The 23,839-nt window shown below is 42.8% G+C and overlaps 1 protein-coding gene across 2 annotated transcripts in view; it reads right to left on the reverse strand.

The window, feature by feature from the left end:
* Positions 1-23,839, reverse strand: part of LOC146789845 (syntaxin-binding protein 4-like) — a 1,170,683-nt gene that overhangs the window by 878,181 nt on the left and 268,663 nt on the right. For both annotated transcript variants that reach the window (XM_085632209.1, XM_085632208.1), the window contains exons 4-5: positions 13,383-13,452; positions 11,475-11,549 (exon numbers count right to left, since the gene is read on the reverse strand). In XM_085632209.1, the coding sequence (XP_085488335.1) occupies positions 11,475-11,549; positions 13,383-13,452 (145 nt within the window). The remainder of the gene's footprint in view (positions 1-11,474; positions 11,550-13,382; positions 13,453-23,839) is intronic.

The following is a 23,839-nucleotide window of genomic DNA, read 5'->3' on the forward strand; positions in this document are numbered from 1 at the left end:
AAAGACCTGCACTGGCTCCCCGTCAACAAGAGGATAACCTTCAAGCTTCTCACCCACGCACATAAGGCACTCCACAACACCGGACCAGCGTACCTCAACAGCCGACTCAGCTTCTACACCGCCAGCGCCGCTCTGCTGACCACGCCCTCGCCTCTGTCCCCCGCATCCGAAGAGTGACTGCCAGCGGCAGATCATTCTCCCAACTCGCCGCCAAGACATGGAACACCCTCCCCATCCGCCTACGGCAGACCAAAGACCTACTGACCTTCAGAAGACTCCTCAAAACCTGGCTTTTCGAACAGTAGCAGCACCCCCCACCCCTAGCGCCTTGAGACCCTCACGGGTAAGTAGTGTGCTTTATAAATGCTATGATTGATTGATTGATTGAATCTAGGGCTCCGCATAAGGCATCGGCCATGTGGTCGGCCTGAACCTGTGACTTTATTCCGGTCCGGTGCAACCAGATATCCTCTAATAACGCTTTGTGCTTTTTAGCGCTATTCCTCACTATAAACTTTAAACTTCAATAACTCCAGTTCTTCTCATTGGATTTTGCTGTTGTGGTCTCGTTTTATTTATTAAATTCAGATCTATATTTCTAACCTGGTGTGGGACCATCGTGTGTGGTGTTTTTTATAGTTTAACTGTTTGAAGTGTTGCACAAATAATTTACACTTTGCCTCTAAGTTAAGCCTGACTGCTCTCTGCCACGCTACCAGAGGTTGAGCACAGGTTATTTTGGGGTTTGCTTGAGACCTACACTGACTAAGATTGTAATTATTGCTTGACTACCAGGGCTTACACCCCAGTCAACTGGTAATCCAATTTCTATCAGGTGTTTCTAATTGTTTCTTTTTTGATGTACCACATATTTTTCTTTTACTATTGGTGTGTGTGAATTAAATATTATTAGCAGAGACGTAATACCTAAAATCTCACAATGTCACGAGTGTACGTTGCACTGTTTGAAACCTATAAAATGTGCCCTTTTTGGGATAAATGCCAGACTTTTTTTTGCTTTCTGAACTCCACTCTAGCTTGCCTAATGACTTAAACTTAAACGTTTTGCTCACTTTCACAAAGGCAGACTTCATGTTGGTCTGGACTAGCTCTGCGCTAGTCTGCCTAATATTTATACATAAACTTCTTTAACTTTTGAACTGCTTTTGAGGGTGATGCTATGTTATTACCTCTCGCAATTGGCATTATTCAATATATTATTGATGATGATTTGAATTTGACTAAGCACTTTATGATTTCTGTTACGATTCTTAAATTTGAATAAAATAAACCTTTATGAATTGGAATTTGGTCCTCTGAAATTTGTCTTTATTGTCCTACTGTCGCCATCTATTGAGACTCACATGGTCCTATCCTACGTCTCAAACCTTTTAATTTTTTCCTTTAAATACTTGACACCTGTCGCTGCCCCAGCTCACTCGGGTGCCATCATGATCAGCCTTTGCTTCCCCATAAACCCCATGAAATTATGTGACATATGTAAAAAATAGTGCCTAGCTTTACAACAGCATTACACCTAGCTTTACAACAGCATTACTCTCATCTATGAACAATGGAAATGGCATTTCAGTGATTTGTGCGGATAAATATAGTGTTCATGCATAGCTCTCGGCATCTACACTTCACCTTTGAATAAATGTGTAGAGCTCTTCAATCATCATATGCGATCTGTTGCTTCTCTTCATTCTGCCTTGATCCTAGAAGCACAACACAGAACCAGAAGGGCAATGTGGCAGGGACACAGGTTCTGACCGGAGAAGGCAGAGAGATGGAAAATGCAATATTAAGCCATTAACCCTTAATTGGGGGAGTGGGAGAGATCCGTTGGTGACTAGTACAGTTTCTCTATGATTATCTCTAAACAAAAGAGTAGTACGCTGCATGCAGAGAAAAATGATGTACTTCCTAATTCATGCTGGAATGTTGAGATACAAATTCTCTGGAGAGCCTTACTCCAGATCTTCCTTAAAAGGTCATGGACTCCTCACCCACACCAGATGACAAGCTTCTTCACTGGAGTCACTAATCACCAACAACTAATGTTGCTATGTGGCCCCCCATGAGCTCTTAATATGTTTTGTATTGTGAAAAGTTTGCCAATTGTAGAAGGTTTGAGTTCCTCATGTGGTCTTGTTACTATTAAAATTGTGAAGTTGGTTTAGATAACTTTTTTATGGTTTTCCTCACAACTACAAGATTAAGTAAGCTTGGCTTAGTTGGACCTTGGAGCTCTTATTACTTGTTGGTCAAAATGTTTCTGCCTGTGCTTTTTACTCCCTGTTAGTCGTAGGCTTTCTCTAGGACATTTAGATTGCTATAGATGTCCTCCCATTCTCCGTACCTTAGTCTATCATGTGCAGCATTATGATATGACCTGTTTATTCGTTCTGATGAAGCCTATTCTGATTCCTAAGCCTTGCCCACTTTTTATGACCTCAGTCTTGTGGCAGTACATATGCGGACCCCTCTTTAATCAAAGAAAGGTATTTATCCGCTTCTGCTAATTGCAGTTGTGATCACTTATAACTTCCTCTGTTATCACTCTCACGGACTGTTCTCAGTGCCACAATATTTCAAGTGTCTAGTTATAAATTTCAATATAATTATATTAGAGAAAGATGGGCTATTGTCTAGAGACTAGTGTGACAACTGCCAGATGCTTCTCAGGGGTTGCAATGAGAGCTTGTAACGCAAAGTCATTATGTTGGGCATAGCCATTGGGTTTCAGGAAATGCAGACGACAAGAGGTATCTGATAGCTGAAAGACACATCAATCAACCTATAAGGTAAGCAGAAAAACAGTAATGTAGAATCAATACCTGAACCAGACTCTGAGAAGGGGAAACCAAAAGGGTCTGCCATGTGACCTCATTGACTACCAATTGCTAGGCCTGAAAGTACTGAGACTCTGTATACAGTGGCCAAATTCTATATGATGTCCTTGTAGATACACATTGTTTTATACAATTCCTAAAAAGTTTGTTTTTAATTTTGCTGTGTGAATGGTAAACCAAATGAATGATTTGGAGCTATGGTGTTCTGCTTTGCATATTATTTGTGTAGATATGTTAAGCAGATGAGGATATATGTGACTCTACAAAGCAAGGACAAAATGTGTAATAACAGTGTGAAATCCACTCTTGCTTCACTCTATCAGTGCACCCTAAATCTCTGATCAGAACATCTGCCAAAAGAAAAGAGAATTCATGCCCATAAAGTGATCGTCAGCTTCCCGTGCAAGTGTAATAATGAGGTTTATTTGGGATCTGTACTACCCCTCTAAAATGGCAAAATTAGTGCTCAATAAGATGAGCTGCTTTGTACTGTAGGCTCACTAACAGGAACTGGGATGGACACCTTCAGCTGAGTGGATTGAAATGACTTAGTATCTCTGTTCAGCTTCATTTCTCCACAGGGACACCTTGTGCAACCGCACTCACTAGGTGCTATTGCCCTTACTATCAGAACTAGATTCCAGAAACAGCACTTAATTCTCTCATGGGTAGGGCAGATATGCACCGCTAATACAGACCTACCTATGCTACATAAATACTACGCTTCTTCTATCTGAAATGCAGAAGGCTCTACTTGTATGGCGTTGCTTCTGTGTCTGTATATAAAGCATGGCAAGCAGAAATGTCAATACTCATAGTACTTATCAGCATCATGGAACTTCAGTTTCAGTGATGTAATGTAACATAATATAAGGTGAATTTGTAGAGCTGCCTGTTACCAGTGAGGCTATCTAGGCGCCCCATCTGCATTGTGGGCAGTTGTAAAGAGGATTTCACTAAGCATCGATGAGAGCTTTGAAGGCTAACCCTAATCATGGACAGCTGTAGCAGGAACTTGATGGGAACATGGCATAGGCGTGACTTCCTGCTGCTGGCACATCTATATTCATGACCACCACCTTGGGCTGCTGCCCCACCATTCCTGAAAGACAGAGAACTACATCTTGGTTTGGGGTATTTCCCAGTGCTTACGTCAAGAGATCTCCATGACAATAGATTATTATCTTAGATTGTGAAACTCCAACACAGAAGAGGGCCCTGCAATAACTGTTCCGAATGGAGAGTAGAGCTCCCGGTTAGTGTCTCAACTGGCCTACATGACATTCATCAGAAATATGTGCAAAGTCCTAATCTGGGATTCTCTCATACTCCTTCTTGTTTGTGGTCTCCTAAGAGACTGAACATTTCCCATCGACCACCACAGCCCACATTCATGGCCGTGGTATTATGATCTACATGTGTACACATGTGAAATAGGTAAGTAGGGGACTGAGGAATTCCTTCTATTCTCAGAACTCAGTGATGTCTTCTTTTGGTGCAAACCCTCTCACTAAAGTGGCATATTTTTTCTCCTGTTGCAAGGTATGATAGAGGGCCTTGATTTTCCATACATACATTTAGGTTGGCCTGCAGCACAACCTAAGTGTAGTGTAGCTCCCTATCAGAAAATCCTTTCGCTGATTCAAACACTCACAATTAATACACAGTGACTAATTCTAAATATTGGAAATACAGTAATTTCGGAAATCAGAAACACTGACTTGGGGGTAGATTCAAATGTTTTCCGCCAACCTGAATGTTTGCCTGCCTCATTGAGAATTGGGCAGACCTTCCTCATATAGGCAACGGAGACTACTCTGTCTCCACCGCCTATACACACCTCCGATGGCCCAACGGAATAAGGTGTCCGCCCAACCTGTTTAGGCTGGGTGGATACAGGCCAGTTTTCACGTGGCAGTAAGGTGCAGTGAAAAAATGTAAATGACCCCCACTCCATGAGACAATGCTCCCATGTGAAGAGGGTATTGTTCTTTTTATTTTCAAAAAGAAAAATTACCCTTTGAGATTTTCTTTTTGAAAATTAAAAAAAGCTGGAGGTTTGATGTACGGCTCTGTCATGTTGACAGAACCATTTGTCAAACTTGCAATGCATTTCCAGGCACCGCCCTGATGATGGTGCCTGGAAATGGAAGGGATGTCCGCAGGGGCAGCAGACACTACTTACTACAGTGAGCGAAGTACTCCTGCCATAGCTGAATTAAAATACTTCCCCATGGCAATGGTAATTACTCTGTCCGCCAATAAATAAATCAGCCGCATGGTTTGGAAAGCCAAACACACACATAATTCACCCATTTATCATATAAGGCACACATCGGTAACTGTACCCTCGCTGTCCAGGAAAACATCACATTTAAGAATTTCCCCTCATGTATTCTTTCCCAAAAATATTGTACTATTTTCCACATTACTTTGCCCTGAGATAACTCATAGCCGGGAGTTTTCAAGCTAAACAATCACTTACTTCTAAGTCTGCAGGTCTTTTCACGGGATTCAGTAATTCCTTCTAGCTCTACCCCCCCCGACAACAGGATTCAAAGTGGATCATCTTTGAAGAAGGTCCTCCAACAACCACTTTTATAGTTCTCAGGTTGAACAATGGCAACAGAAAAATGCCCTCAGGCCAGCTTTTCACACATTCTGTGTTGAGATACAATCAGAAAGACCCCCTTGGAAAAGCATCCAAAAATCTACCTCTCACAGGTTTACATAGGTGATAACATTGTGGAAATACTTTCCACCACTTTTTTGGCAGAAGCCGGGGTGAGATACACATCAACTGATATAATCTCTCCTGTTCTAGATTTGGACGGCATAATTATGTACAAATATAACTCCCACTCACAGCCTTATTGGGGGGGTGAATGCAACCTACGCACCTGGCTGCTAGGTTAAGCTGCCTGTAAACCCTTGGAATGCATGACAAACTCACATTCAAGTGTATAGCCTTGATGCATAGATGATAAGCTCTTGGGAACCAAGTAATTTGTAATGCCATACCATCTATTTAAGTTTTTCAACCACACAGTCCGATCGTGGTGGCCCACTTAACTGCTGTGCCACTCTTTGTGCACCAGATTCTTTAATCCTCACATTGGTGTACAAATAATAGAAAGTAACTTGAGGCCCACTCACAAGGTCTAGACGCTTCACATGAGGTGGCACCTTACCACCAAGAATTTCCAGAGCAGTTACTCTCTAACGTGCTTACCTACCAGCTATTAGTCTCCAGGTTTCAAACAAAAGGACACAAGGGCAAGGAAGAGAGTGACGCTCTTTATTTTCCCACAAGTTCCCAACAACTTACTTTTGCAGGTGAGATCTGCTTGCATCCTCACAGTAGGTAAGGTCAAATTGAGCTGCTAAGCCCTTATTCTTATGAGTTTCCCTAGTGAGCAGTAAACCTATCCACTGCTTTTTTACCAACTGCATTATTGTCCCAAAGGTTATCCCTGCAAGTAATCACCAAATGTACTTCACCATGCAAAAGAGAAGTGCAAATCGCTCCAATGCATTTCAACATTCAGCAAAACATAATAGGGAGATTCTGAAACAGAAAGATGGAGAACTGTAATTGCTTTTTGTCTTGCATACAGTGAGCAATATTTCAAGAAAGACAAGGAAACAGAAACCTAGGAATATCAGTATTCTAGGCATATGAAATCACAGGTGACTCTCACTGGAAAAGAGAATTGGGAGTTGTTAGACCCAAGCCTTTGTTGTGGTCTCCCAAACTTATTTATCTTCTCCTGTTTGCTGATATTCGATTTTGTTGGCTTTTGGACTCTGTGCACTTTACTACTGATGACCAGTTCTAAAGGGTTTGTGCTCTCTCCTTTAAACATGGTAAAATTGGTTTACACCCAATTGGCACATTTAATGTACTTGTAAATCCCAAGTAAAGTGGTACTACATGTAGCCCATGCCTGTCAGTTAAATGCTACCAGTGGGTCTGCAGCACTTATTGTGCAACTCACTTCAGTAGCCCTTTAAAATATGTCTCAGGCCTGCCTTTGGAATCAATCTGCAGTTTTAAACTACCAATTCGACTGGCCAAATAAACCTTTTACCAGACCTAAACCTCCCTTTTTAATACAAATAGTTTACTCCTATGGTAAGCCCCAAACAGCCCGCAGGAAAGGATGCCTTGTGTTTAAAAGGTAGGACGTGTTTTTTAAGTTTTCCATGTCCTAGCAGTAAAAAACTCCCACATCTGTTTTCCACTTTAGTAAGGCATACTTTTCCAAATAGATTAACATTAGGTTACCTTATCACATTTAATAAATACTAACTTTTGGTTGGGGACAGGTAGAAATGTCATGATTGGTCTTAAAAGAATTCTAATTTAAAATCCTCTAGAATGGTAAAGTTGGAGTTTAAGTCACAATTCTGAAAATATCACTTTTAGAATGTTGGCATTTTCTAGTCCTAACCATTTGGCGCCTACAGCCTGTGTCCTGGGTCACATGATTGTGAATAGGTGACAGACCTTTATGTATTCCTCCTACACAGTGAGACAAAGGTAGACTAAGTGGTAGCAGGATCGGCCATCCTGCTAGGATGGGTGGGGTGGAGCTGTTCCTTGCCCCACTTACATTTCAAAGGGCTGCCTCCAGCACACACCAAAAGAACTTGACATCAGTGTTTTGTTACCCTAGACCACTTGGGGCCTGGGCAGGGGAAGGAAGGAAATTTGCAGAACCAGATGGGGGATAGGCTAGAATTTTCTCCCACTTCAAAGGCTTGCACTAGATATAAATATTAGACCCTCGGATCAACTCGCCAGTCCACTACTGGACCAGTGGAGAACCCGTAGAAGGACTGTCTTGTACTTCATAGATGGCCCAGCTGCTTAAGGCCTTCTTTGTACCAAAGAGAACTGCCCTGCTTCTACCAGTAGAGTGCTTTGCTGCTTGACGCATGCCTTGTACCCTCGGAGGACTGGCCTACTGCTTGAGGCCCGCCTTGCTGCTTGAGTCCAGGAATACCAGAGTGACTCCATGGGCTAGTTTGTGCCCTAATGTGAGAGCTACAGGGACATACCAAGCTCCAGAGACCTTGAACCCTGCATCTGTTCACAAATTGGAATGAGTTCTGACCCCTGAAGTGGTGCGCAGCCAGTCCTGGACCCTTGGAACTGGTTACAGAAGTGCTTCTCTAGCCAAAACCTGAAATTTGTGTCTTAGATAATTTTTCACCAGCAAGTGACTTACAAACTGACAGAAGACTGGGACCTACCTACTCGCCAATCTGCCCAAGGTGCATTGCCGGTCGACTGAACTTCGATGTAGGTCCCGCTACGTTCTTCTCAGCAGCAAATCCTGTTCAGCGGGTCCTCTCTGGAGGGGAATCTGGCTGCGGGAAGCCCTCGTTGGCTACAGTCTGCAGCTTCATCCCGCTGGAGATTTTCAACTTCCCAAAAAATGATAGTCTAAAAGTAGAAATCTTCACCACTAATTCATTCAGTGACTCCCCGACGATGGCGCCTCTAGCTTGGACACTGCCAGCTGGCTTGCTCTGAAAAACTTTACTTTCTTAGGAACTTTTCTTCAAGATTGTTTTTCAGTCCGAAAGCACGCAGAGATCAAGCCCAATCCACTTTATGTAACCCAAATGTGCTCCGTCATGGTTGGCCTTAACTTTTGACTTTGTCCTGGGCTCACACAAGCAGATTCTCGCATTTGGCGCTTTGATCTTTTAGGTACTATTTTACACTTAAAGCTTTAAAAATTTATAATTTCTGTTCTAACGATTGGGTTTAATTTGTTGTGGTGTGTTATTTATTAAAATATTCCCTTTTTTTAAATTGGTTTGGGATTTTTCTAGTATTGTGTTTTCACTTTATTACTATTTGTGTGTGGCATAAATACCTTGCACATTGCCTCTAATTTAAGCCCGACTACTTTTGTGCCAAGCTACCAAAGAGTTAAGCACAGGTTTATTTAGTGGCATTTGTGGTTCACCCTGACAGCAATGCTGTTTGAATGCTCTCTTTAAAAAACTTATTAGATCTCTCAACTAAACCATTAGCGGCAGGAACATACAGAGGTGTTTTCTCATGTTTATTACAATATTTGTTCAAGAAATCTACAATGTTCTTTGATGTGAAGTGTGTTCCATTATCGGACACTAATTTCCTTGGAAAACCTTCAGTGCAATTTTTTTACTCTCCAAGAATTCAATAACCGAATCAGTATTAGGAAAAGAAACAAAATCATACGTAACCCATTTAGAGTAGTAGTCAGTGAGAACAATAAGATATTTCATTTCATTGCAAAGCACATTATAAGGTCCTGAAAAATCTATAGCTAATTTTTCCCAAGGTTCATTAGGAAAATTATTAACACAGGTTGGAATTTTGCTAGTTTTCCAATGCTTATCAGAAAATAAGCACTCAGGGCATCCATTGATATATTTATCAACATAAGTGTCCATACCAGGCCACCAATTAAACTTACATAGCAATTTCTAAGTGCCAGACATACCTGGATGACCAACATGAGCAGCTTTGATCAACGGTTCAATTAATTTAAATGGTGGAACAAACAAACCATGTCTAGTGATTAAATTATTCTCAACACTTAATTCAGAAGAAACTTGCTGAAAAGGTACCAAACACTTTTCTAAGTTTCTAACTGGTGGCCAACCATTGGTAATGTATCTTATGACCTTGTTGAGAACTTCATCCGTATCATAACGTTGAATCCAATCTTTCTCAGAAATTACTCCAACAGTGCACTCTGATGCATCAATTGCTGAAACAACACATTCATCATCAGTATGCTTAGTTATGATCTGAGCTCTCTTTTAGAGGTAAGCGAGATAAACAATCTGCTCTAAAATTTGCCCCACCAGATATATGTTTAATCTCGAAATTGTATTCCTGTCATTTTGAGATGAGCCTGACTAGTCTAGAAGAAGCCAAACCTGTACAATTTCCACTCAGTGGAAAACTAAAGCTTTGTGATCTGTCAACAAATCAAGAGAATTACCCTACAGATAACTCTTGAATTTCTCGACAGCCCATGTACAAGCAAGTGCTTCCCTTTCAATCGTGCTGTAATTAGATTCAGCTTTACTCAAAGTTTGTGAAATGAAAGCATGGTACATTCTTTCCCTTTATATGACTGAGTAAGAACAGCTCTTAGCCCAACAGAACTTGCATCCACAGTGATGGTACATTTTAAACCACCTGAAAATGGTTGCAAAGCAGGTGCATTTTTTATCATGTCCTTAACGTTAATGAAAGCATCTTTATGTCATTGCTTCCAAATAAATGTTTCACTTTTACGGGTTAAACATCTCAGGGGCTCAACACATAGAGCATAACCATGTACAAAACGTGCATAATTTTCGCTGAGTCCCAAAAAAGACCTCAGAGAATCCTTATCCACAGGTGCTGGAGCATTGACAGTAGCATAAATAAAGTGTTTCTTTGGTTTGATACCTTCACAGGTAATGGAATGACCCAAATACTCTAATTCTTTGACAAAAAAACTACATTTTTCTTTGGATACTGTCATACCTTTATCATGTAATTTTTTTTAAATCTGTTCAAAGCAGTATTATGTTCGTCACTACCATTTCCGAAAGTCATATTGAGATGCTTGCACCCCTTTGACGCTTCCAAATAATGAATCCATCAGTTTCTGAAATACACTAGCTGCGGAAGCTAATCCAAAAGGCAGTCTCATGTATTTGAAAGTGCCAAAGGGAGTGACAAATGTAGTTAAATCTTGTGACCTTTCTGACAGAGCAATCAGGTGATACGCTGACTTATGGTCAATAAGCAAAAAATGAGTAGCCTTTCCGATTGCCATTAACATGTCTTAAATAAGTGGCAAAGGATGACAGTCCACAAGGATATTTCTGTTCAATGAGTGTAAGTCTGCACATAGATGCAAATTTCTATTTTTTTTTTGCTAAAACAACAGCCGAAACCCACTCTGAAGAATCAGTAGGTTTGATAATGTTGTCCTTGCACAAACAACCCAAAAGATCTTTTAAAGCCTTCCTAACACTGAGTGGTTCACTCCTAACTTTATGCATAACAGGTAAAGCATCTTTTTTAAGCTTAATATCATGTTACACTCCCTTGACGCAACCAATTTTGTGGGCAAAAACTTCTTTGTACTTATGAAGAATTGCATTCAATTCATGTGAATTACTATTTGCACAAACATCAAATGAAGAAATGGGCATATCTCCTAAAATTATGGGAGTATCATTTCCTGGTTTGAGCATGATGCCCATTTTATCTAGGTCACGTCATCTACAATGTCCCGCCCTTTTTTAGCCATCCTCGTCGCCAAAATAATGTTGTATCTCTAACAACATTAATATGAATCGTGGAGTTGGTTGAAGAGAAGTTTATTGAATTTCGAGTACAAGGGTAAAGTCGGAAGCACCCCGGTGAAGCTGTAGTCCGGCCGAGTCATCAAGCAGGAATCCCGACGGGACAGCAGCTGCACCATGGAGACAGAACATAACATCGCTAGGCATTCCAATTCCGAGCGATAGTTAAAGGGATACAACACCGACCCTTTACAGATGCCCACAAACCAGTGCCCACCCCATTAAAGGCGTAAGCACCCTCACCTGGCATCATCGTCCCGAGCAATGAGAAGGCGCATGTGACTGGTGGCAGAGGCAGCTCGCAGGACATCCACAGCCCTATGGAGAAATAAAGCAGGCATGTCACTGTTACTGGGTAACCTCTGCTGAGTCACTAACTCTGCCATCGCTGACGTTTAGTTATTGCACGTGGGGCATCGACTTTGAGGTTTTGACACAGGTACACTGTTGTCGAGTCCCTGACAGAAGACACTGATATGAAGTTACAGTCACTGAGGCATTGGGTGGAGTCACTGAATCTGGGGCACTGCCTGAACTCACTGCACACACTGGCTAGAAGTCATCAAATGAGGTGCACTGAAGAAGTCACTGACTGAGTCACAGAGGTAAAGACACTGAGGCTGCGGCTATGAGTGGAACGTTACTGGCGCTGAGCACTAAGGGGAAGTTACGGTCTTCGCGGCCATGCCGCAGAGTGGCTGACACCTGGACACTGACGCACATCAACGAGTCTCTTACACTGGGTCTCACTAAAAAACTGATTACCGTTTATGGGCCTCTTCTACTGCAGGCCTGTAGACAAAAGGCTCACAAATGACACTTAAGGGAATACTATTGCACGGAAAGGAAAGAAAACAAGCATTGGCATAGCCAATAGGTCTCGCCTTTGGGACCTTATAAGTGTTTAGTTATGCAACAGTTGCATAACTAAATACTTATGTGCGGCCGTAAAAGTGATCACGATCAAACATCAAAACGGCCGTGTGGCCGCCAAAGTGAAAGTAATCGCGGTAAAGCGCGGCGCGCGCGCCCGCGCACATGCACTGTAGCTCTAGGCTGGCCTGGTAGCACTTTTTGGAGCCCTCTCAATAAGTCTCGCCAGACCAGCGCATGCGCTGGGTCAGGCGAGACCTAAAAACACGGGCATCCTGTGTTTTTATTCCTATCGGACAGTTGGTCTAGATAGCGTCAGGACACTGCGCTGTTTAAAATGTTACTTACTATATTACAGAGAAAGAGAAATTATGAAAATGGTGAAAAAGACAAAGAGAGACAAGGTTAAAAGAAAAAGCAATGGTGGGAGAAAAGAAAGAAACATGGGAGACAGAAAGTTAAGAAAGAAAGGGTAAGAATGTAATCTATGAGAGAAAAATGAAGAAAGAAAGAATGAAAGGGGACGGAAGGGTGCATGAAAGAAATGGTAAGAAGAAGGAAGGGGAAGAAAAGCTGAAAGAAAGGCAGGGTCAAAGGAAGGAAGACTGAAAGGAAGGAATGGTGAATGGAAGGAGGGGTGAATGGAAGAACAAATGAAAGGATGGATGAAGGGGTGAAAGAATGGATGATAGAAGGCGCATAAGGATGAAAATATGGATTGGTAAAAGGATGGTTCATGGAGGAGTGAAATGATAGGTCGACACAAAGATAGGTGAAAAGGTGGATGGATGCCTGTATGAAAGATGGATATATCGATATGTGGATAGATGAGAGCTGTAAGGATAGATGCTTAGATGAAGGAAATTATAGACGGGAGATTCATGAATGGATGGCTGGATTGGTTGGATGGATGATGTTTAGATAGGTTAGAATAGAAGATCGATGGAAAGGTGAACGGAAATACAGATGAGTGAGGAATACATGGAAGATGGAAATGATAGCTGGCTATAGAAAAGAAGGATGAATAGACAAAAGGTTCAAAGGTTGAAGGGAACCATTTAAGGAGGGTTGGGTCACTTAGTGCACTCGCTTTGTGCTGGTGCCATCAGCGATGTGACTGAAAGAGTGGGGTATTCTAATTTTCTGGCAACTCTCTTCCTGCATTGTACACTGCTATAGCCCAGCAGTCTCTTTCTAGACACTTTTCTCTGTTGACTGGTTATGTGCTAACAATCATTGCTAAAACGAAATCCAACGTATTGGCTCCTTGTGACGTACTGCTCATTGGTGGCTCCCAGCAGACTATCTCCATTCACTTCGAGGATCTGGTCTCCTGGTTGCAGACGCCCTGAAAAAAAATGCACATCTCATGAGCAATTCCTGCACAACTTGTATAAGAAAGAAAAGTGCTAAAGGGCGTTCTCTTTTGGGTGAAAAAAGAAGTACATTGACATTCATCCCATAATTGTGGGAATGCTCTTAAGCACAGAACCACCAAACTAGTGACAAAGGAAAGCACTCTACGCACAAGCACGCTCGTGATAACAGAGCAGCAAAGGCAATCAGCCAGTCAGCCAAAGTTATTTAATTCACTATATTTTTATAGCATATAAAGCACATAAAATATATGCAACATTAAACATTATATAATAAAACAGTAAAGCAAGGCTAAAAGATTTGTTACAAAATACAATATGATAAATTGTTACATTAAAAAGCCATCCAGCATTAAAAATGCATCTTAAAAAACATCAATCCATTTCTATAAAATTCCTAATAACAATAGTTCATTGAACATGGAAATATTATACAAAATCACTGTCAATTTGGGATGTCCTGCTCTTCCAGGAGGACCATAGAAATGACATCAGAGAGTGGCATACAAAGGGATCAACAAGCATTTGAATAAAAAAATAACGCTGCCCGGCATTGCCTAAATTACATTTGCACAAGAGTGGCAAAAGAAATCTTTTTCTTTGCACATTATGCAATCTACAGAAAAATTAATTATGTAAGTCTGTTTGAGGTGATATCCCATCACAGGAGCATGAAGACAAATCTCCTACAGAGTAAACATTACTGGGATAGCCCAAAATCAGCAGAAAATAGTTTAGGCGGAACCTCAATAAAATGAAACGATGCTGAAAGTTCGACACTGTAGCTAGGTATCAGTGCATACCCTGTGTGAAGGAGGGGGGCATTTGATATAGCTTCACAGAGGATTTCATACAATTGGCCTCCCTTTTCTCTCTCGCAGCATTTAATAAGAAAATGTCCTTAATTCTCGACTTGGAAATTAATGTACAGCGGTGTAGGTTCTCGTAAAGCTCCAGTAAACCCAAAGACCTCAATGAACATTTTACATATTGCAACCACCTGCTTTTATGTGCAAAGTCCAGGTTTAAGCAATCCCTCAAAATGCTGTGGTCCAGGTTGACCATCTCCCTTCTCTAAATCGAATCCCCCAGTAAGATGGGCGCTAAACGAACTATATAAAAAAGAAATGGGGCGGCAAGTTCAGTGTGGCAAATACATTAGGGGAACTACAAGGGAGAGCTAACAACCTTTTATAAAAACCATCCTCTATGTGCTGCAATTAGTCTATTTCCGCCATTTCCCAAACTCCTGCCCCATAGATGGCAATGAAGATAGCTTGGTGAACCTTTGCTGACCCTTATTGATTGGCCCCCGTTACCTGTGGTGGTGTTTTCCTGCTGGTGTGCGGTGTGGTCCCTGGCAGCCTGCCTCTCTTCGCCGCTGTGGTCTTGGCGAACCCGCCGAGCGGAGTAGCATTGGACTACAATTTCCTACAGCCTTAGCGGCGGACCCGGAAGTCGCCGGACGTTCTTTCGCGCCTGGAGGCGCTTAAATTACACCCGTGCCGCTGACAGAGCGGGTGAACCTTTGCTGACCCTTATTGCTTGGCCCCCGTTACCTGTGGTGGTGTTTTCCTGCTGGTGTGCGGTGTGGTCCCTGGCAGCCTGCCTCTCTTCGCCGCTGTGGTCTTGGCGAACCCGCCGAGCGGAGTAGCATTGGACTACAATTTCCTACAGCCTTTGCGGTGGACCCGGAAGCCGCCGGATGTTCTTTCGCGCCTGGAGGCGCTTAAATTACACCCGTGCCGCCGCATCGCGGGTCCGCGCGCGGGTCGGCGCCGGGAGAAGCCCGGGACAAGGGCGGGGCCGTCTGTGGCCGTCCGGGGCCGTCCAGGCTGGGCTGGGCAAATCCCCCTTTCCATCGAGTATAAGCAGTAAGTCGCCGGAGGATTTGTCTTACGACCATTGACATTTGCGTTACCCAGCCACCATCAATATATATTGGGCCCCCACTTGCACGGTGTCAAATGACCGGGAAGGGGAAGCGTGCCACGGCCTCTACAACAGTGTCTGGTACCATGGACCAATTTATCACTCGAGCCGTCTCGGTACTTGAACACGAAATTGCTATCACCGAAAGACGCCTCTCTATAGATCCCACGCTTGCTAGACGCTCTTCATTGGGCCCACTAGCTTTTGTTAAATCACCAAATAAATTTAGAGAGCATACACGGGGGGATGCACCTTCGCCTATAGAGCCTGAAATACTGTACAATTTGTCATCATCCTCCGGGAGGCTATCAGAATCCCCTGTTATGATGGACGTTGTACCAGAAATGGAATCTGTGGCCACACTTAAGTCTAAACCCACTCGCCCTCAGACCAGGGCAGGGGCCAAACCCTTTAGACCAGTTAATCAGAAAAGGAAAAGGGGTGGGGCTAAGGATGGTGTTAGGCAGGCAAAAATATCCAAGTCATCTAAAAACATGGTACTCCCCGACACTTCAAGCCCCACAGCCTGTCCAACTATGGTCGATGCCAGTACACACACTCCTTCCTCGCCAAATAATCACGACATGATCTCCCAGTTAGAACACACCGTTCATTCCTTAATCTTACCACTACTGGAAAGGATCAAAACGGTTGTAGAAAAAGTTGATAAGCTGGAACAAACTATTCTGGACAATTTTTGCTCGTTAAAGAATGTTGTTAAGCTGTCTACTAGGGATATTGGTAAAATTAATTGCCCTCATGGCACAAACCCTATGACCTTTGTACCGCCCCTAATTGACAAACCCCCTGCCTCAACCAATACAGGCATCGGCCCAGGTATAGATTTAACTATACCAGCGCCAAATACGCATCAGTCCCCAGGGCGGGAGGGAGTGTTAAACACCCACCAGTCACTGGGGCGGGAGGGACGGCCAAGTAACGCACCCTTGGGCACTAACACCAAGAAATTTGTGGGTACGAGAACGGATAATGATACAGCCCCCTCAGGCAATGCACCTAGGCTACCTTCAACTCAAATACACTTACCACCTGAATCCCTCCCCTATGTTGTGGTTTTAACCGGTGTTCCCGAACTTCCAACTAATAAAACTGAATCCTTTCAGCAACTAAAAAACAAAGCGAGTCACTGGCTTAACATGCATAGACCAATCCCTAATTACTTGAATGGGCGGATTCTATTTGCTAGAAGAGTACAATGGGTAGGCTCTCAACCCAAAAACATTCAGGGATATTGCATTATCGTCAATTTTGAAGATCCACGCCTCCCAAGGTTCATCACTGAATATACACCCTATGGGCCTAGATCAGGGATAGAGGCCCATAACTTAAACTTCTTCTACAACTCAGGTCTCCGTTATTGACAATCCCATAGCATGATAATCTCCTCACCTCCTAAGATACTGAGGGTAAATGAAAGTACACTTACGGCTGGCCACGACGTCGCCTCCCTGGCTTTGACAGGGCCGTCCGTAACACTCAGGGCCTTACCGCCGACTCAGCCCAGGTTGGGAGTGAGGGAAAATGTACCTAGCCAGATCGCTGTGCATCACATTACATTGCCTAGTAACCACCTAGGCACTCTCTTGTCTTGGAACTTAGCCGGTATCAAGACTAAATTAGATTCACCTGAATGGATTAGCTTTGTTAATAAATATGATGTCTGCCTTCTACAGGAAACATGGACCTGTGAGGCTCGGTTCCTGCCGGGATTCTTGAACTTTCACGTCCCAGCAACCCAAGGCCCGATAGGCCGTCCAATGGGTGGACTAATCATTTGGGCTCGCCAGGACTTATTTTCGAGTGCTGTCATGATTGACACGGGTTCCCTGAATATTCAACTAGTGAGATTAACTCTTGACCACAGGGGTTCATTGGATATTTATAACTTATATCTCCGTGGCACAAAAGGGAAAAAGTCAAGATAACTGGACATCCTGACCAGCCTTATAGAAACTAAATCGTGCAATAGGGACCTGATCGTTGCTGGTGACTTCAACGTCACTTTTGAACCCCTTTTAGACCCGGACTCAGAATGGGGCCTAGACCCCGAAGAGGACCGACTTTGGGGTATACCAGCCCTCTCACTCCCCCCCATTAAAAGGTGGTCTACGGTAGCAGTGCAGGTAAATGCACTTTGCCTCGAGAGAGGCTTAAGGGCCTTGAATGGCAGAACCTTAGGGGATAGGCTGGGAGCACCCACCTTCGATAACGGCCGCTCAACAAGCAGGATCGATTATGTCCTTTGCTGCTCGAGGCTGTGGCGCCAATCTATTGATATGGTGGTCGAGCCAAGAATAGAGAGTGACCATAACCCTATCTGCGTCTCCCACAGCTGGTGGGGGAATCCCCGCTTGGTGAGCGAAGAACCAATATTGGCTCCCACTGGCTGCGTCCCAACTAATGATATGCGGAGGCTAAAGTGGTCCCAGGTAAAGACCAATGCCACAGCTATTGCTAGCATCGACACCGAGCTCTCCGTAACTATTGCGAGACTGGAGGATGTTCTGAGGGTCAAAGAAAATAATGATCAAGCAACTCGATTACACGAGTCCTTCTTTGAGGGTCTACGTGGCTTTTTTCTCAAACAATTAAGAAAGGGTAACAAGCCACCGTGCAAGCGATTGAGGTGGTACGACAAAGAATGTAAACGTGCTAGAAGAATTTTGACACAAGCCCTCTCTAGTGGGAACAAGCCATATATTCAACTAGCCAGATCCTCTTATAAGAAGTGCCTCACCCAAGCAAAAAAAAGATGGGACGAATTGTATTGGCTTGACCTGAAGGAGGCTTGCCATGCCCGGGACACCAGATTGTTCTGGAATGTGATCAAGTGGAACAGAGGTGGCTCTCCTGAAAATCCTTCAAACCACGTTACCCAAGAAGATTGGTTGGGGTACTTCAAACCCCAATATGCATGCGACCCCCTCTACAGAAGCTTGGAGCTAACCCCATATGTCTTCTACTCGTCTGGTCCCTTTAGCCCCAAGGACGTCCTAGCTGCTTTGGCCTGTGTAGCTGTAGGGCGGGCACCAGGCTTGGACGGTGTTCCATCCAATCTTTTTCTCAACAATAGGTCTTTTACTTTTTTTTATTTCCAGGATGAGTTTGGTCTTGAGTTTCTTAATAAAGTGAAAAATGGCCATTATGCTTTTTTCTAATCACAGGACTCTGCTAGCTACAATGTTATTCCAAGAGTGCTTTTCATCAAAGAGAATCCTTAGATAAGATAATGTGTGCACCACCTCCAGCCTTCGTGTGTCTTCGTGTGTGGCTGTTACTTCACTTTATTTAACGTGTCACCTGCACTGTTCACCTTCTACACAAGCACATTTGTGTACACCAATGTTTGGGTTACACTTGCACATAATGTAATTTAGTGCTGATACACCTACAACTGCTTAAATACAGACCAAATTACTTGTTTCTTCCTAATTATTGTGGTCCCCTTTCTCTCCCTTGTGCTACAATTGACTTGTTTTCTTTATGTATTTGTCTACTAAAGGATTACCAGTTGAGACATTGTTGCATTGTTACATATATCCACCCGGGTCTCAACTGGGTTTAAGGGTTACCTCCTGTTTTGTTTTCATGTTACACTGAGCAACCGCTGGGTTGCGAGAGTTTACTCCAGACTCATGTCATTTATTTGACATGTTATGTGCAACTAAACTGCATATTATGTCCTCCAAGGAGACCCCTAATTATTTAGATGACTACATCAACCAAATTTTGAGTGACCCCTCTCTTCTCTCCCATTTCTCCACTCCCCTACCTACAGCAACCAATACCTCACAGGTTCTATTAGACAAACTTGAAAACCTCAAGAAAATACAGATTCGCACTAATCTCCATGCACAAATGCTAACTGAATAATTAAAATCAGATGTGATTCCCCTAGGGCTCCAAATCGTAACACCCCTGCTATATTTACACAAGATCCTGAATTTCAGACAGGCGTCAGTCATCTGGTGACAACCTGTTCCAGAGACTGGATGGTCCTAGGTATTGATACTGCCATCGAACACAGCCGAAAGGAGCATGAAGAAATCGCTCAATTAGAGAAACTCATTCTAGAAGATTCCACTATCACAGATGCCAAGAACCTTCTTGACAAAATCAACAGTACCACTGCCATTTTTAACACTTACGAACAAAATAAGAAAATAAACAAAATACAAAAAGACACCAAGAGCTTTAACAAAGAGAAAACTTCCCCTTACTTACGTGATGAGTTCTACAACACTCCCTACCAGCCACCTAGAACTAGGAACTGGGCTAGATATAGGAACAACCAAGCTATCACCTTTTCAGATTCCTCCATTGAGCACTCAAACCCTGGGGAGGGCTCCACCTTAGATAAGAAACAAAATAGACCTCCACCACCACCACTCCTACCTACCTCATTGTTAAGAGGGAGCCGCGGACGTGGCAGAAGGAGAACAAGACTAAATTATCAGTGCCAATATGTGGGTGAACGTCAAACCCGCTGTTAATTTTACCAATGGGGTCCCCCGCAGTAACGATACATGACACAGCCATGATTTCTTCTCCCACCACTGCACCCAATACGTCCCATTAGGCCAACCCTCACACCATTCCTATTTTTAACCTTTCCAAACATACCCTATCCTCTGAGGAAATCTCTCTCCTCAATAAGGGTCTCTTCTTCATCCCTCTAACAGCAGTAACTTCTTCAATCTTCAGGAATACTTACTACTTTTCTCCAGATCCATTAGATTGAAACAATTCTTTTCTGATACACCTTCAAGGGATAATTTTATCTAATCCCCCTTCCCCGCTCCTTCCACCTTTCTACCCCAACTGCCTCAATGCTACCTGAAATACTTACCTTTGAACGGCTTGTACTTTGCGAAATAATGGAAATAGAACACCAATCTGAAATCGCCCCTTACAATCTTCCCCTGGGTGAAAAACGTGCTCTGAAAAGCCTTTGAGACAACCCCCACATCATTATAAAACCAATCGACAAAAGTGGTGGTATTGTTATCATAAATATTGATAAGTACGATGCAGAAATTGTGAAACAACTTTCCAATGAGGTCAACTATCGTGTCCTCCCCTCTGATCTACTGCAAAATATCTGTAATCAAATACAAGAGGTTACTAACCAGGCCTTACTTTTAGACATCATATCTATAAAAGAACATACCTTTCTCAATCACCCCATCCTTGGACACCAGTCATTTATGTTCTTCCTAAAATTGACAAAAACTCGACAGATCCCCCTGGTATCCTGATTGTATCAGGTTGTGGATCTATTCTGAAACCCCTAGGTAAATACATAGATGTCATCATAAAGGAATTTGTACCCCTCACCGATACTTTCATATGAGGCAGTACCGACCATATCAACTTAATTGAAGATAGACATTTAATGCTGCGACTGATCTGATGGTTGGCTTAGAAATCGAGTCGATTTATTTGAACATACCACATAACGAGTGCTTCCAAATCATTCAGAATCTACTTGACAATCGTCCTGAACCCATTTGCATCTCCACTTTCCATGGGCGCTTGTTTCACTTTGAATTTGGCCATTCTCTACGTAAATAATTTGAAAACTACACATATCCTTACCCATACGAAACCTTTCTTCAATCAAGTTGGCTTCTGGCGGAGATATATTGACAACATTCTCTTGCTTTGGGAGGACACAGCCGATAATCTGTCTGTCTTTATCGATTGGCTCAACAACTGCTAGCCCCAGCTTAAATTTACATCCGATACTAGGACAAATGATCTTCCTTTCTTGGACCTCACCCTTCATGCTGAGGAAGGTGTAATTGGCACCTCATTGTTCCATAAGCCCACGGAACGCAACACACTTTTACTATATTCAAGCTACCATCCATGCGGCTTCAGCGATGGTCTTCCATATAGTCAGTTTCTTCGCATCCGAAGAAACTGCAAATGGAAAAAGGATTATTTTCGTGAGGCGGCAATATTGTCTGAGAAACTTACAAATTGTGGCTACCCGCGGCGCCTGATTTCCTGGGCCTGCAAACATGCATTGTATTGCCACAGAGACATTCTTTTATCAACAAGAGAAAAATGGGTGAATACATGCATCTCGTTTGTCTCTACCTACAGACCCTCAAGTAATAAAGTCAACAAAATCATAAAAAATAACTGGAATATCCTTTGTACAAATACCACCTTTCAGCAACCCCACTTTTCTCTCACAAGAGGGGGAACAACCTATCTGACCAACTGGTACAAGCCATGACGTGGCCTGGGGAAACCAAAAACACCACATCCTTTACCTTGGCATGGGGTCTACCCCCTGTACTTGGACACTATAGGTGCCCAAATTGCATGGTCTGCCCCCTCATTATCAAAACAAAAGAATTCAAGGTCAAGGACCGTACCTATCAACGAAAGCTATTTTCTAACTGCTGCACTACTAATGTAATTTATGCCATCTGTTGCCCATGCGGCTTAATATACATTGGCCAAACTACTCAAATGATCAAGCACAGATCACACAACACAAGAGTCACATCAGATGTAAAGTCAAGACTGCCGCCTTAGTCTCACATTACATGGAAAAGAAGCACTTGGAAACTGGCTTATTTTGGCCGGTCATTGACCAACCCACTTTGCCTTTGCGTGGTGGCAACCTACAACTACCTTTGATCAAATGCGAGTGTAGGTGGATTGCACTTTGCGACTCAGTTAATCATGGATTGAACACACTAGAGTAATGGAATACCACCATCGACATCCACTGAGTCACTTCCCCTCTTTATCTGTCCCAGCTTTCCAAGGTTCAAAATACCATGACACATAAGACCAGAGCCAATGCACATTTCACTACATCATTTGCCTCAGTGGTTAAAATGGGACCCTTGTTCTGGTGCAACATACCACCCCCCTAAGATTTCTCTGTCAGGTCCCAACTCGGTCCCTCCTTGCCTCTACACCATGATGATGATATGATATATATGACTAGAGCGAATACACAATTGGCTGCATTTATTTCCTTAATTGTCACAAACTGTATATAATTATTGAAACTTATTATTCTCATTGTATATAATATTGTATATCTAGTTCTTTTTTGTTATGGAAAACGTTTGGAATATCTTCTGTCAGCATGCATATATTAGTGTGGATTAAGTCAGTATGTTTTTATAAAACACTTCAATTGTCCATATGCATCACAAGATTTTATTATTATTATTTTTTTTTTAAAACACTCTCCTTTTTCTACTATTCTCCTGCCCTTTCTCTCTCCTCAGTTCATCCCCCGCAGGCTTCGATCCAGAGGCGAGTGGGATCCTCTCTCGAAACAAGGTATGAATCTGTCACTTCATTCCCAATCTCTCATTTACCATCCCGGGGTGGCCTCACCTAACCACCCTCTCCCCTTCCTTTTCCTTCCAGCCGCGGTCCTGCTTCGCTCAGCTTCCGTGCTCTGGTATTTACAGCGCCTACCCCTGGATTCCTCCCCAGAAGCTTCATAGACGTCTACCAGCATCTGCACGCGCCTCCGTTGATGCACATGCCACGGTTTGGACATGGTAAGCTCTAATTGCCAGACTCTACATCTCCTTATTTTTATTTTTAAACTTGCTGATTGAACCTTACGACCCTCTCCGGGCTCCATCTAGCAGCCTCACTGTACAGCGTGGCAATTACTTTCATTCCTCCCCAGATCTGACCCATATGCCAACAACCGCAATCCATGACTGTTTAATCATGTCTACAAGCTTTACCCACTACCACCATTATAGGTAGAAGCAGAAGTTTAACTCCATCTTCATCTTCCCATTCACGTGTTTTCCCCATTCTCATTCTTTCCCCTTTTATTCTTCCATACAGCACTGACCGATTCTCTATAACCCGTTCCTGATGATGACCTGACTTTCTTACAGGTTGAAACACCGTCGACCATTCAGCGCATCCTTGGGCGTACTCTTGGTTTCTTAAAAACAGTTAAACTTTTTAGGAATTATCTATATACTGTTTTGTAACCATTCCTCAAATTAATATTTTTTGAGGCGATTTTCGCTGTTACTTCACTTTATTTCACGTGTCACCTGAGCTGTTCACCTTCTACACAAGCATGTTTGTATACACCAATGTTTGAGTTACACTTGCATACAATGTAATTTAGTGCTGATATACCAACACTGTTTAATTACTTGTTTCTTCTTAATTATTGTGGTTTCCCTTTTCTCTCCTTTGCGCTACAATTGACTTGTTTTCTTTATGTATTTGTCTACTAAATGATTATCGGTTGAGACATTGTTGCATTATTACATATATCCACCAGGTCTCGACTGGGTTTAAGGGTTACCTCCTGTTTTGTTTTAATGTGGAATACTGGCAGTTTCTTTGGGTGATCTTCTGTCACAAGTACAAAAGTGTTTGCTTCAATAA

The sequence above is a fragment of the Triturus cristatus genome, chromosome 10 (genome assembly GCF_964204655.1).
Source record: "Triturus cristatus chromosome 10, aTriCri1.1, whole genome shotgun sequence".
NCBI lineage: Eukaryota > Metazoa > Chordata > Amphibia > Caudata > Salamandridae > Triturus > Triturus cristatus.